At 41.6% G+C, this 12552-nt stretch overlaps 2 protein-coding genes across 2 annotated transcripts in view; one reads left to right on the top strand and one right to left on the bottom strand.

Annotated features, from left to right (window-relative positions):
- Positions 1 to 12071, bottom strand: part of zzef1 (zinc finger, ZZ-type with EF hand domain 1) — a 27605-nt gene extending 15534 nt beyond the window's left edge. The window contains exons 1-26 of the mRNA XM_077505687.1: positions 12045 to 12071; positions 11544 to 11976; positions 9630 to 9774; positions 9339 to 9533; positions 8133 to 8316; positions 7833 to 8032; positions 7265 to 7475; positions 7057 to 7173; positions 6709 to 6887; positions 6138 to 6236; positions 5953 to 6044; positions 5708 to 5853; positions 4675 to 4780; positions 4089 to 4307; positions 3907 to 3998; positions 3084 to 3298; positions 2864 to 2997; positions 2721 to 2791; positions 2522 to 2636; positions 2175 to 2343; positions 1881 to 2002; positions 1670 to 1792; positions 1152 to 1321; positions 928 to 1009; positions 646 to 847; positions 67 to 194 (exon numbers count right to left, since the gene is read on the bottom strand). Of these exons, the coding sequence (XP_077361813.1) occupies positions 67 to 194; positions 646 to 847; positions 928 to 1009; positions 1152 to 1321; positions 1670 to 1792; positions 1881 to 2002; positions 2175 to 2343; positions 2522 to 2636; positions 2721 to 2791; positions 2864 to 2997; positions 3084 to 3298; positions 3907 to 3998; positions 4089 to 4307; positions 4675 to 4780; positions 5708 to 5853; positions 5953 to 6044; positions 6138 to 6236; positions 6709 to 6887; positions 7057 to 7173; positions 7265 to 7475; positions 7833 to 8032; positions 8133 to 8316; positions 9339 to 9533; positions 9630 to 9774; positions 11544 to 11945 (3918 nt within the window). The 5' untranslated portion in view covers positions 11946 to 11976; positions 12045 to 12071. The remainder of the gene's footprint in view (positions 1 to 66; positions 195 to 645; positions 848 to 927; positions 1010 to 1151; positions 1322 to 1669; positions 1793 to 1880; positions 2003 to 2174; positions 2344 to 2521; positions 2637 to 2720; positions 2792 to 2863; positions 2998 to 3083; positions 3299 to 3906; positions 3999 to 4088; positions 4308 to 4674; positions 4781 to 5707; positions 5854 to 5952; positions 6045 to 6137; positions 6237 to 6708; positions 6888 to 7056; positions 7174 to 7264; positions 7476 to 7832; positions 8033 to 8132; positions 8317 to 9338; positions 9534 to 9629; positions 9775 to 11543; positions 11977 to 12044) is intronic.
- The window catches only part of cyb5d2 (cytochrome b5 domain containing 2), a 3503-nt gene continuing 2569 nt past the window's right edge, over positions 11619 to 12552 (top strand). Inside the window, exon 1 of the mRNA XM_077505693.1 lies at positions 11619 to 12455. Coding sequence (XP_077361819.1) covers positions 12197 to 12455 — 259 coding nt within the window. The 5' untranslated portion in view covers positions 11619 to 12196. The remainder of the gene's footprint in view (positions 12456 to 12552) is intronic.

Genomic DNA, 12552 nt, shown 5'->3' with positions numbered 1-12552 from the left:
CCTGCAAAGGGATGTCAAGATGAGATGTGCTAAGAACATGACAATATTCAGAATACTTTGGCATACCTGAACTGTTTTTATCTGATCGGTGTCCCTTGATTCACACAACCCGTGTCGTAGAATGGGTTTCCACAGAGGTGAAGACTGAACGTGGGACACTTTCCAGGGTGGAAGCTCCTTCACAGAGCGTATCGCTGAATAAACAGAGGATCAATGATGTGAAAAATCCGCTATACATATACTACCAGTTAATATACTATATGCAATAAACCTGGTGACTGGTACTGTATAGGACAAGGAAGTCTTTGCAAAAAAGTGTTTCTTTATATATTAAGTCCTTTTATATTATTTCTGTTTTTTTTTTTTAAAAACATTACATTTCTACATTCATGCAAAATACAGAAACAAGACAAATTGATTTTGGTATTACCAGAATAAGCGGTTCAGATAAAGGATGGACAATGCTTCTAATAAAGGGCGGCATTGGCATAAACATAAAAACTGTTTCGAAAACATTGCCAAGCACTGTATATATTTATTATTGCAGGTTCAAATGGATGAAATTTTTGTGACAAACAATGAAAGACAAGACAGTCAAAACAAGAAGCCAATCAGAACCACAGTTTCAGATAACAGTTGTCTCACCGTGAGGGGATTTCAGTGCCAGAGTTCTGAAGGCGAGACGCCCCATTAGTCGAGCCACAAGCAGCTGCAGGTCGGACATCCATGAAATGGTGATGTCTGGCAGACCCATGGCTGTTACAGTGAACTTGTAACCCCACTCGTTATTGCTACTATCAGAGTGGAAGAGGAACTGAAGCTGAGGGCCTGTGTCAAACGTTACCTTCTAGAGAGCGTGAGAGAGAAGAAATACATATAAAAAGGTCAATAAGTAAGCATCTTATAGTAAAATGTTTTCGTTTTTACCTTTGGCCACTTCTCACTTCCAACCTTCATGTCGTAGCGGACCTTTCCACCTCTGGAGTCAGTGAACTCCAGGTAGTCATACCTAAGAAAATCAAAAAATATAGATGTGGTTATGAATGGGCTGATAACCGGTTTGACAATTATTCACGTTTTTGTTGTAAAAGAGAATAGGATGGATTAATAGAAAGCAATAAAAAAAAAAAGGGCAATGTTTCTCCTGTGACCTTTTTTCTGTCTCACAGCGTTCATCAAACACGACTTCAAACGACGTAGCACCAGGGCAGGCGAAGATGCTGGTCTCATGACGGCTATCTTCGTAGTTATGAGACGACTCCATTGTCCAGGTCCTCAGCACCACTGGCTGCTGGGGTTGGTGCCAACTCTCTTGGTCCACCTAACAATGTCAAAGTGATTCATATTAATGTCCTTCTGATGTTTTTTTGTTTTCAACGTGACAATACATACTACATCTCTCCCATGTAGTCTATATATCAATAACAACTAGGCATGTAAAAAAAAACAAAAAAAACAAAAAAAACTCTCCCATGTAGTCTATATATCAATAACAACTAGGCATGTAAAAAAAAAAAAAAAAAAAGACTATGGTGCAATTGTAATCGCTTTTTCATTGTACACATATAGGATATTACTGACGTGCTTTTGTGATTCTCCCTATAACCACGTTAACGAGTGATTAAAAAAGGTCTGATACATTCAAAAGTAATACACAGTTTACACTAACCTTTGAAAATTTGTCTCCTGTGCCACTGGACATATTTTTGAGGAGCTCAATCAGAGAAGAGAAGCTCTTGAGCAGCAGACAGTGCGGAATGTCCAAAGAGCAAAGTTCCAGGAGGAAAATAAGCTGCCGGAGCACATGTTTCATTCGATTCAGCAACGTCAACTCAAATACAACTGTCCAATTCAAAATCATGATTCTAAATGGGCAATACCAGTTGTCTGAAGACTGTGGCAATGATAGATTTGCCTAGTTTGTCTGTAATCTCAGTACCAGTGTATCTATCCAGCAAGGAGCCAAGTACACTTTTGATACTTTTCAAGAACTGATCCACATCTGTGGAGAGAGCAGAAATCAACATTATACACTTTAAAAAAAAAAAAAAAAAAAAAAGTGAAACGGTCAACACATTCAATATCATCACCTCGCTGTTAAGTTCGTTGCATAACAAAATGTGGACTTTCGATAAAGACATAGAATCAGACCATAGTGAAAGGTTGTGTCTAACATTTTAATAGGATGACTCTGGCCAGCTCCATGGTCACAGCAGTAGAGGTGGCTCCTTTGAGCTGGAGGTAGCACCAAGAGAGAAGGCTCCCCTGAAGAGCCCAGAACAGGGACAGCAACACCGTCTGCCGACTGGGTCCACCACTGCACTCCGACATCATAACTTCACACTTCAGATAAAAGCAAACATACATCAGCTTAGAGAACTATTGCCGGATTTTTACAGTGGGACACACAAAAAAAAAGACATTGTTGCTAATTGTTGAACTTAAAAACAAAAAATGGGATTGCGCTGTAAATCTGTTTGTCTTTTCATCGCCATAATTAAAGAGCTGTCAGTGATCTCACCTCTTGTGTTGCCACGAGCAGAAGTGTCTCCATCACTGCCAAAATTGGGCTGATGTCAAAGTCAGATTGAGCGCCTTTCGGTGGGAGCAGAAGAAGGCCACTTGGATCCATATCACTGCATGGAGTCGTACAATGTGTTGAATGCACATATTCGTGACAATATGACGTGCTTACATATTTACAGTACCGGTATACCTACCTGAAGTAATTGCACAATGACTCAAATGTAATTTTTACAGATGGCAGCTGATCCTCTTCTGTGATATTTTTCTGCAAAATAAAAACATTCAATAAACACATTAAAAAAAAAATACATTTTACAGAATACATATGTATACGCACCATCATGTGGAACAGTTTGTCCCTCCGAATATGTTTATCAGGGAAGAAAACAGCTGCCCCATTAAGAATAGCTTTCACAGCCTCCTTGTGCAAAGCTTTTTCCATAAATGTCGCCCCCTCTGGTTCATTCACAACTGAAACAAAGGGATGACGACATTATCAGGAATCTCCAAATCAAATCGTTATTGATGTTAATGGGACATGGGTATAAAGTTCATACTGTGGCAGAGGTGAGAGTAGAGCTGCTGGACAGCCCTGACAGAATCAGGCTCTGTCCTGCTGGATGTGGATGGCCCATCTGTTGCTGGGGCTCTGTCAGCCGTTGTGCTGCTCATCTCTGGGCCCTGGGAGGGCAAAGGATTGGGCAGCATGGAGAAACAGTTTTGCAGCAACTGGAGCAGATGAATTCTGCTTTTCAACACCTCTTCCCCTTCACTGAGACAAAAAGGCACAAGCATAGTTAAGTGGGATTGAGACAGAAGAAATGTGGTCATATTAACTCATTTGCTCCCAATAACGTGTAAATACGTTTTTTTTTTAAATGCTCTAAGTGTCCAAAAGACGTATTTATACGTTTTTTTTTGGGGGGGGGGGGGGGGGGGGGGTTATGCTCGAGCATGCAGAAGGCTTTGATGCAGCCTCTCAACTGCAAAGAACGGTTGCAGAAATGGTAGTTATTACACAAACGGCCAGCAGATGGCAGCAGAGCAAAGGAGATCAACCAGGGCCATCTAGAAAATAAAAGCTCAATTACTTACAATTTTGAATAGATTTGTGAAAACTGATTAAACTTAGCTCTTCTAATGCATATTGCTGCAAAACGGAAACAGATAGAAACATACTTTTTTTCCTGATGAAAGAGGAGACTCTAATCTTTCTTTTGATAGGTTCCATGCTTTTATAGCAATAAAACACAATATTCTGTGGGCCTTGCAAAATCAGTCAAAATCCAGTAAAACAGCCGGGAGCGAACGGGATTGCGAAATGTGAAAATGGCGGCGAGTGAATGAGTTAAGGGACAAATGGTGGCTGCTACTACTCACATCTCCATTAGCTTAGTGTAGAAACTCCAGAAGAGGTCCACGTTAAGACCAGTGAAGTCCAGAAGACACTTTAGCTTTACGTGAGAGGAATCCTAAAGGAAAAAACGTTTTGGGTTTTTTTCAAGACAGCAATTACTGCGATAATTGTGTACACTTTCCTCATTAGTGTTGCTTCTAAATACCATATTTTGTGTGAGCTGTTGAATGAAGAACAAAGTCTTGTTCAGGAGACAAATGCCGGTGACGGCGTCATTTTTGCAGTGCTCGTCCGCAGATCGAAGCTCGTCAAGCTCTTCAAGCTTCTCAGTTCCAGCACACGAATATCCACTGAAGCTGAGGGACTGCACCCCAAGGCGCTCAGCGGCGTCTTGCCTGGTGCACAGGAACTTTACCATCAAAAACTGAGAAGACAGGGACGAGAGTTAAACATTGGTGAACGCGATCAGTCTAAAAAGTCCAATTTGTGCTAAATAGTTCAGTTCGGCTCATTTCTGTATGCTATTCAATTTCCCTTTTTTTGTGTAGCGAGTTCTTGAAATTCTCTGGTAGGTTACACTATGATGCGCTGACATGATGTCACACTAGTGACACATACAGCCTGTAGTGAAAAAGCCAACTCATACTGCATCAAGATTAAATACCCTCTACCACATAGAGGAAATATTTTAAGTAAAACACTGTTATGGTCCAAACGTTGATGGGGGATAAAACACAGGTCAAGAAAACGATCTAGTTAGCTTGCCAGTTTGATCCCAAGACGGAATTTACCTTTGCAACACGACACTGCTGCAGCTTGATCTCCACATCATTCCAGTCCTCTTCCACCTCAAACCAGCCAATCGGCTCCTCCTCCGACAGCGCTGGAATCCTCACACTGCAGGTCAAGTGACAACATGATGTGTCAGCGTTTGACTGAAACCACTCAGCCAGAGCCCCCAAGCTGCTGGGGTATCTCGAGTACAGACTCAAACACTGACTTTTTTTTTTTTTTTTTTTGCATTACTGACTGAACTATATGAGAATTGTGCATCAAAAATGCGACTTATTGGTTGTACCGGAACTCAGATTGAAATTCAGTCCAAATGTATGGCAAGTTAGCTATTGGAGAGCAGAAAACGCTTAACTCATTTGCTCCCAATAACGTATAAATACGTTTTTTTTTAATGTTCTAAGTGTCTTAAAGACGTATTTACACGTGTGTGTTTTTTTTGTTTTTTGTTTTTTTTTTATGCTAGAGCATACAGAAGGCTTTGGGTGCAGCCTCTCAACTGCAAAGAACGGTTGCAGAAATGGTAGTTATTACACAAACGGCCAGCAGGTGGCAGCAGAGCAAAGGAGATCAACCAGGGCCATGTAGAAAAAAAGCTCAATTACTTAAAATTTTAAACAGATTTGTGAAAACTGATGAAACTTATCCCTCTTCTAATGCTAATTGCTGCAGAATGGAAACAGATAGAAACGTACTTTTTTTCCTGATGAAAGACGAGACTTTAATCTTTCTTTTGGTAGGTTCCATGCTTTTATAGCAATTGAACACAATATTCTGTGGGCCTTGCAAAATCAGTCAAAATCCAGTAAAACAGCCGTGAGCGAACGGGATTGCGAAATGTGAAAATGGCTGGCAGTGAATGAGTTAATATTGGACTTTTTCTACAAACTCAGATTATAGCCAAACAATGATGGCAAGATTCCATGGAATCGCTTCCAAACACGTCCGCATCCAATCAGCTCAGCTCGAAAATTAAGTACTATACTTGCAATATAAAGCATTGTTGTACGCATGTAAAAAAGTGCTTCTTACTTGTCTTGTACAAACTCCTTGTAGTCTTTGTAGTCCCACGTATCATACTTTTTGAACCTCTTGAAATGTTTTCCGGCATCAAACGGTTCCTCATCTTTGTAGGCGAACACCAAGCCACATTTCGCCCCAATGGCGCCTTTTCGAACCTTATAAATCCAGAGGGAGGCGGTTATTAACTAATTTCCTTAATCATGTGAAGATCATTAAAATGAATAAGCGATTGAATTCATCGTAAGGATACCCACATTGATCTTCATCTGAGTGACTTGAAAGTTGCTCTGGTCCTCGGTTGACAGGATCACACTGGCTTTCTTCTTGCCACTTTCAGTGAGAAAACCTATTGAGAGCATCAATCACGCAGTTTGTACTTTAATGTGATGGTCATATCAAGATTAGAAAAAGTGTTTTTATTTTCTCACGAAATTATTACCATCCCCAGTGGAGGATTCTGTAAGCATATTCTCTGGTCCTGATTTCTCCTCTTTACTCTTTGCATCACATGCTTGTAAGTGCAGCTGGAGGGGCTTCCCTGCGATGTCACATTATGATAATTGACCGTTGGTATCAAAACGTAAATGTTGATGTCAACAGTATGCATGTAAGCTGGTTTACGGTATGTGCTAAATACAGTATAACTGCTTTGAAAAGGGCTGGAAAATATTTGCAATATTTTTGGGACGGTTTTGTACACTTTACAATAAATAATATATGATTGACAATATCCAGACACATGGCGCTGGTATTTAAATATAAAGTTTACAAATTGGTATTACAGTCATCCCTGCTATTCGTGGGGGACATTGACCAGGCCCGCCCGTATAGGAAAAAAATCTACATGTAACTGATGCCAACTAAAAAGCATTTTCTAATTAGTATACAAGGGGTCAAGTGTATTTTACATGGGAATATTCCAGACTTTGTATAGACTCGAGTTTTACTGAGATCAAGTTTCAACATTGCTTAAAACGGAATGACAAATATAGAAAACCAGACACGTTTACCATTTCGATATTGGAGTTGCAGCCGAACGGCAGCCATTGACGTGATGAGGGAGGAGGCCTTGTATTCTGTCTCCAAGTGGTCACTGATGCAGGAAAGGGCTTGAAGCACTTTCGCCACACTGCCTCTGGCTAGAGCGAAGGCGAGGAGGGTCAGCTCGGCATCGGGACTCACGCAGCAACTTCGCACAAAATGACAAACGGGCATTGAGTTGGACTAAAAGTAGTAAACATTTGAACAAAGTTTTACTTCTTTCTGTCCCCTTTCATTTCTTTTACTTTAAAGAGTGAAATAAATTGAATTGATTGATTGAAGTGTGGTGATGGAAATTCCAGCAAGGCCTAACTTACTCTGCTATCCTGAGGAGAAATGCATCCACCTCCTCTAAGATGTTCAAAGAGAAGAACTTGGGGAACTTGGTGGATGATGGCATAAGGGACAATGGTGGCATGTGTTGTAATGCTTTCCTGAAGAAAAACAACAACATACTTGATTAAACTCTGTCAGACCACAGATGAATACAACTGATCCCCCCCCCCCCCCCCCAACAAAACTTACTGAGTGCTCTGAAGTACAGTCTGAGCCAGTGCAGGGTTGGTCTCCATTGAGGCAGTGACCAAAGAGGTCAGGAGAGACAGGTACCAGATGGCTGAAGCATCCGAGACAGACACCTCTTTATTCTTGGTAATCTGATAGCCCAGCGTCTTCAAACCATGAATCCGCGTGTCGCAGCCATCGCTCAGGCACCGCTTGATGTTAATTTGAATGTCTGGGGTTTGAGGAACACGCATGGTTGTGAACACACTGATGGAGTGGACAGTGTAGAAATGCCGTGCTGAATTTCTATAGATTCGTAGTGTAAGGCTCTGACAATTTTGAATGAGTCTTTGCACGTCAGGCCAAAGGTCTTTGGATTGTTAGTTTGCAAATCATTTACAAGCACATAACAAACAGATCACGAGATCAGCGTTATGAATTCATACGGCTATAATTCAAAATATGTTAAAAAAATAATAATACACTTAAGAAGAGAGGTTTCATTCTTACCAAACACACGCTCCACTAAATTCTCTAAAAGGGCCATAAATGATTACGAAATGAAGCCAACTGACAGGTGATGACTCACATGGGTGTGTAATGTTGGCATTCTCCAAGAGCGCGACGTAGCCCGTCACATTGCTGGGGATGCGGATGTCTCTGATCTTGTCCAAGGAATGGAGATTTTTGCCCACCATTACCGAGATCAGCTGGGGCATGTAACTGTGGTCGTTGGCAGCCACGGCAACGGCCAGACGCCGCAAAACCACATCCGGTTTCAGTTTCAACCTGAGAACCCAAAGGAGGCGATATTCAACATCGAAACAGGCCAAGGAAAATCATTTGGAAAATGTTGAATCGTCCCATATTTCAAAGCAAATGCCCTTGCCTTATCCAGTGTGAACGCGCGCTGCCGTCAGACTGCCAGAAAGATGTTGTTTCTCCGTTTGTCATCTTGTAAACATCAGCGACGTTGGATGACGCTTCTATCGTGCTGTAGCACTGTGTGACCACCTTCACCTTGTCCACATCTGGGTCACGGTCCAATTCTGCTCTGTACTGGATATCTAGATCTGAATAGTGGGGGAACAATGCCAGTTATAGGTGTGCAGTCATCTTAAAGGATAAGTCAACAACAACAAAATTCTTTACAGCATGTTCTACGAGATCCCACTAGTCTAACACAGTGGTTTAGTGGGGGTACGTATAATATAATATTAAGAAAAAGTTTGTGTTGACTTCCCCCTTTAATTATACCAAATGGCTGGTCTGAAAGCTGTCGCGCGCAACCCGTAACACGAGGGATGTAACGATATCCAAACATCACGATACGATATTATCACAATATGAAGGTACGATAATCATTACGAAATTGTGGGGAGGTTGGCGATACAAAAAAAGGTCACAACATTGTACAAAAATGAGCTCATACTAAAAAAAAAAAAAGGTTGCTTTTGCACATAACTGCAATGCATATGAACAACCTACAATCTCTTAATAACACTTAATATTGAGGCATGTACTAGCTAATGCACACACACATTGAGTTCCTCCGCATATTGAGTCAGTTCACATGCATATTATGTTCTCCTTCATCTGATGATTGGCATGGATTTTAAACATAGAAGGGCCAAAACATGCCTTGTGGAAATTAAACTGCACTAAAAAACTAGCCACCAACAGAGGGTGCTAGAAATGCACAAATGGAAATCAACCTAACTTTCTTTCTTTCTTTCTTTCTTTTTTTTTTTAACAGATGGGCTGATTTTAATATCGTGACATGATGACAATATATTGTAGCAGTTTTAATATCGCAATATCACAATATTGCTGTTATCGTTACATCCCGACTTAGCACCTGAGAACAATGTATGGTAACATTATGTGAAAAATCATCACACATGAAGCATATTTGGTAAAGTCTGCTAATTTTCTAGGCTAGATATGTAGAATTTTCAAGTGTTAAAATGTGACATTTTAAAGGCCTATGCAAATATTTTAAACCAGGGTTCTCCAAACCCAGATCTAGAGCTCCATCTATCCAGCATGTTTTCCACATTTTCACACCTAAAACCAATTCAATTGTGCTGTTTACCTTTTTCCCGCTGCAAGAGGAACTCCAGGAAGTCCTGGACCACACTTGACCTCATGGTGCAAATACTATTGTAGCCGTCTAAAACGGGGAAAGGGATAGCACTGCTGGGAATATGATTCCTGTGCAAAAATTTCAGGATCTTGAAGGCGTGTGCCCCCAAATTGTCTTTAGTCTTGGAGAATATGTCAACAAAACCTGCAGACAGCACAGCACAATGAAAATCCAGGTGGCATCGAATATGCGTCCAAAAACCAACTGACTGTGTTTTAATTGAGTAAACGCATCACATACCTGGGGTTAGGGAGCACGACTGTAGTTGCTTTATCACATGACTCAGCTCTCCCCGTAGATTAGCTCCATTCGAGTTCTTAAGGGTAATCAGCATGCTCTCTACATCCACCACCCCATCCCCCTCGGCATCAAACTGTCCAAAGGCCTAAGACGGAGATAGACAGTGCACTTTGTGACATTTTATATCATACATGTGTCAAGGTGTACGGTGCATAATAGAAGTATGTAGAACTAATCTACCTTTAGCTTTTAAGTTATGACTAAATAGTATACGCTTCATGTTGATTGAAACAGATTGATACAGAAAGAGGTAAGACAGATAGTAGTTTGCCATTCTGGACTCATCACGAGCCAGCTTTTCAGGAACACAGTGACATTCCATCTACAATACATGAAAACAAAGCTACATTTAGACCAAAGACCACATTCACCGATCGGACCATTCAATCACATTCTTCGGCTGAACAAAAGTGGTCAAAGTTCAGTCAGCACTGACAATAAACCTGATTAGTAAAAGGTGAAAATGACAGCCCATTGGAATATTGCATTCCATCCAGCTTGATAGCGCTTGACCACATTAGAGTCACGTATGGACTGGAGCCTATGCCAACTTGACTTTGGGCGTGAGGCGGGGGTCCACCCGAGACTGGACGCCAGCCAATCGCAGTGCTCCAGTGCAGTCTTAAATTGTTTCACAGGTGACAAGATACGTGGTAGAAAAAAAAACAACTTCCAGTCTTCCCTCGCTATAACGCGGTTCACTTTTCGCGGTCTCGCGGATTTTTTTTTTAAGTGCAATTTTGCATATTTTTTTACAGTAATATACCCATTTTATAAAATTTATGAAGGTTTGAACTTTGTCAAAGTTTGAACAAGAGAGAAATGTGAGAACATGTAAATGCCTCAATGAGAAAAAGTGTATAAATTGTGCGGTCGGGGATTTTAGAGCCTTAAAACATTTATAAGAGTTGTAAAACATAAAGCTAACTACTTCGCGGATTTCATTTATTGCGGGTATTTTTTGGAACCTAACCCCAGCGGAAAACGAGGGAACACTGTATAATAAAAAGTATTAATGTAACAATATGCTTATTATTGTGATTGTGTTTTTTTTCATGGATGATATGCACTACCTGTATATGAACCTGAGAGGTGGTTGTAATATGAAAAGGAAAAACCAGAAACACTGTAGGGTGTGAATTGCCTCGTACCTGACGATTCGATCCGTATCACGATTCATAGGTCACGATTTGATTCGATACCGATTAATCCCGATATGAATTTACAAGTCGATTGTTGCGATTTTTTACTCAAATTTAGAAAATACCATTCAGTGAACCTATACATGTACACTGTAAGATTTGTATGAAAATGTATTATTTATTGATCTGAAACTTCAGTTTTATAACTGTGAGCCACTGCATTTAACAAACAGGTTGTAACCTTTTTTCATGTTCGAACAGCATTGAAATAAAATATTAAGGCTTATGTTCCATTAATATAACATTCTTCCATGCTTAAGGTGTGAAAGTTAGACGTTTTTTTTTTGAATATTTTTCCATCAAAAATGGATGTTAAAAAACCGATTCGGCTGCCTATTGAATCGATTCGAGAATTGTATGCTGTAGTATCGCGATATATTGCCGAATCGATTTTTTTTTTAACACCCCTATCTCACAGTGTTTGTTATGACTGTGATGAAGTTCTTCTCAGAGTGGAGTTGGTCCAACAATGCAAACTACTTAATGGAATACATCTGACAGTGTGGATTATCTTGTAAATATTTACATTGTTCCATTATTGATCTCACTGTGCGGTCCATCCTCAAATACAGCACAGCATGTGAATGACATAAGCACATGACATAAGCAGACATGATATTCAAGTGATTTCCTGTGTTAGCTTATACTGTACCTCTTCGCATTCATCTCTGGGGGCATCCCTGCTCTCCAACATCTCGCAAAACTGCTCAACATTGACGGATTCTTCTCCTCGGTTTACCCGCTCCTCCAGCCAGCGGAGCAGGACTCCCTCGTTCCCTGCCAGCACAGACTCCCGGATGACGACTCCCGAGTCGCTAATACGAGCCGCCGCTTCTCTGAGTTTCACTTGTTCGAAGAAGACGGCCGGGCTCGGCGGCCCGCCGGTGGGCGCGGACACATTCTTCGGCGCTCGTCTTCCGCCTCTCCCGGGACCGGTGCCTCCGACGCCAGTGGCCGCAGAGGCCGGGCTGTCTTCCGCCGAGCCGGGGCTCTCCGTTCCCATGTCTTCGTCGTCGCAGCTGCCTCCGCCGCCGCCGCTCTCCGCGTTCCCCATGACTGCTTCGACTGGACTTCGCCGAATAAACCTGTATGGCCCGCAGAGGACTGTCAACAAATCTCTCTCCTAACCTACACTACTACCGCATTGACTTACTGTACGTCGTGGACTTGCCTGGCTGGAACGTCGTTTGCGTTAGCCGTTTGCGCATGCGCGCTTTCTTCTTCGTTCACGGAAGCACCTGCGAGGGCGCTAATGGTTTTCAATGAAAATGTGGAACGGAAATAACGATAGCGTCGACAAACAACATGCTCTGCTATGCATTGGCGGCAGTGCTAGCGGCGTCCTTGGCGGCGCTTTTCATTCCTCGCCGGTGGTCGTTACACCCAGGAAGTAAATCGACACAGGGGCCTGTACCGACGCGGCTCCTGAACAGCCAAGAATTGTCGTTGTACGACGGCGAAGAAGGCAGCAAGGGTATTTACCTGGCAATATTAGGACAGGTGTTTGACGTACACAATGGCCTCAAGCATTATGGTCCAAGTGGTGCATATCACTTTATGGCAGGTGATTACGATTTTCCTTGTTAGCCTTTGACACACATTGCTGTCTCGTGAACATACTTGTATAATACTTAATACTGCATGAATGCACCAGTCATGCA

The sequence above is a fragment of the Festucalex cinctus genome, chromosome 18 (assembly GCF_051991245.1).
Source record: "Festucalex cinctus isolate MCC-2025b chromosome 18, RoL_Fcin_1.0, whole genome shotgun sequence".
NCBI classification, from domain to species: Eukaryota; Metazoa; Chordata; class Actinopteri; order Syngnathiformes; family Syngnathidae; genus Festucalex; species Festucalex cinctus.
The sequence above is the reverse complement of the archived record's forward strand: the minus strand, read 5'-3'. Positions and strand labels throughout refer to the sequence as shown.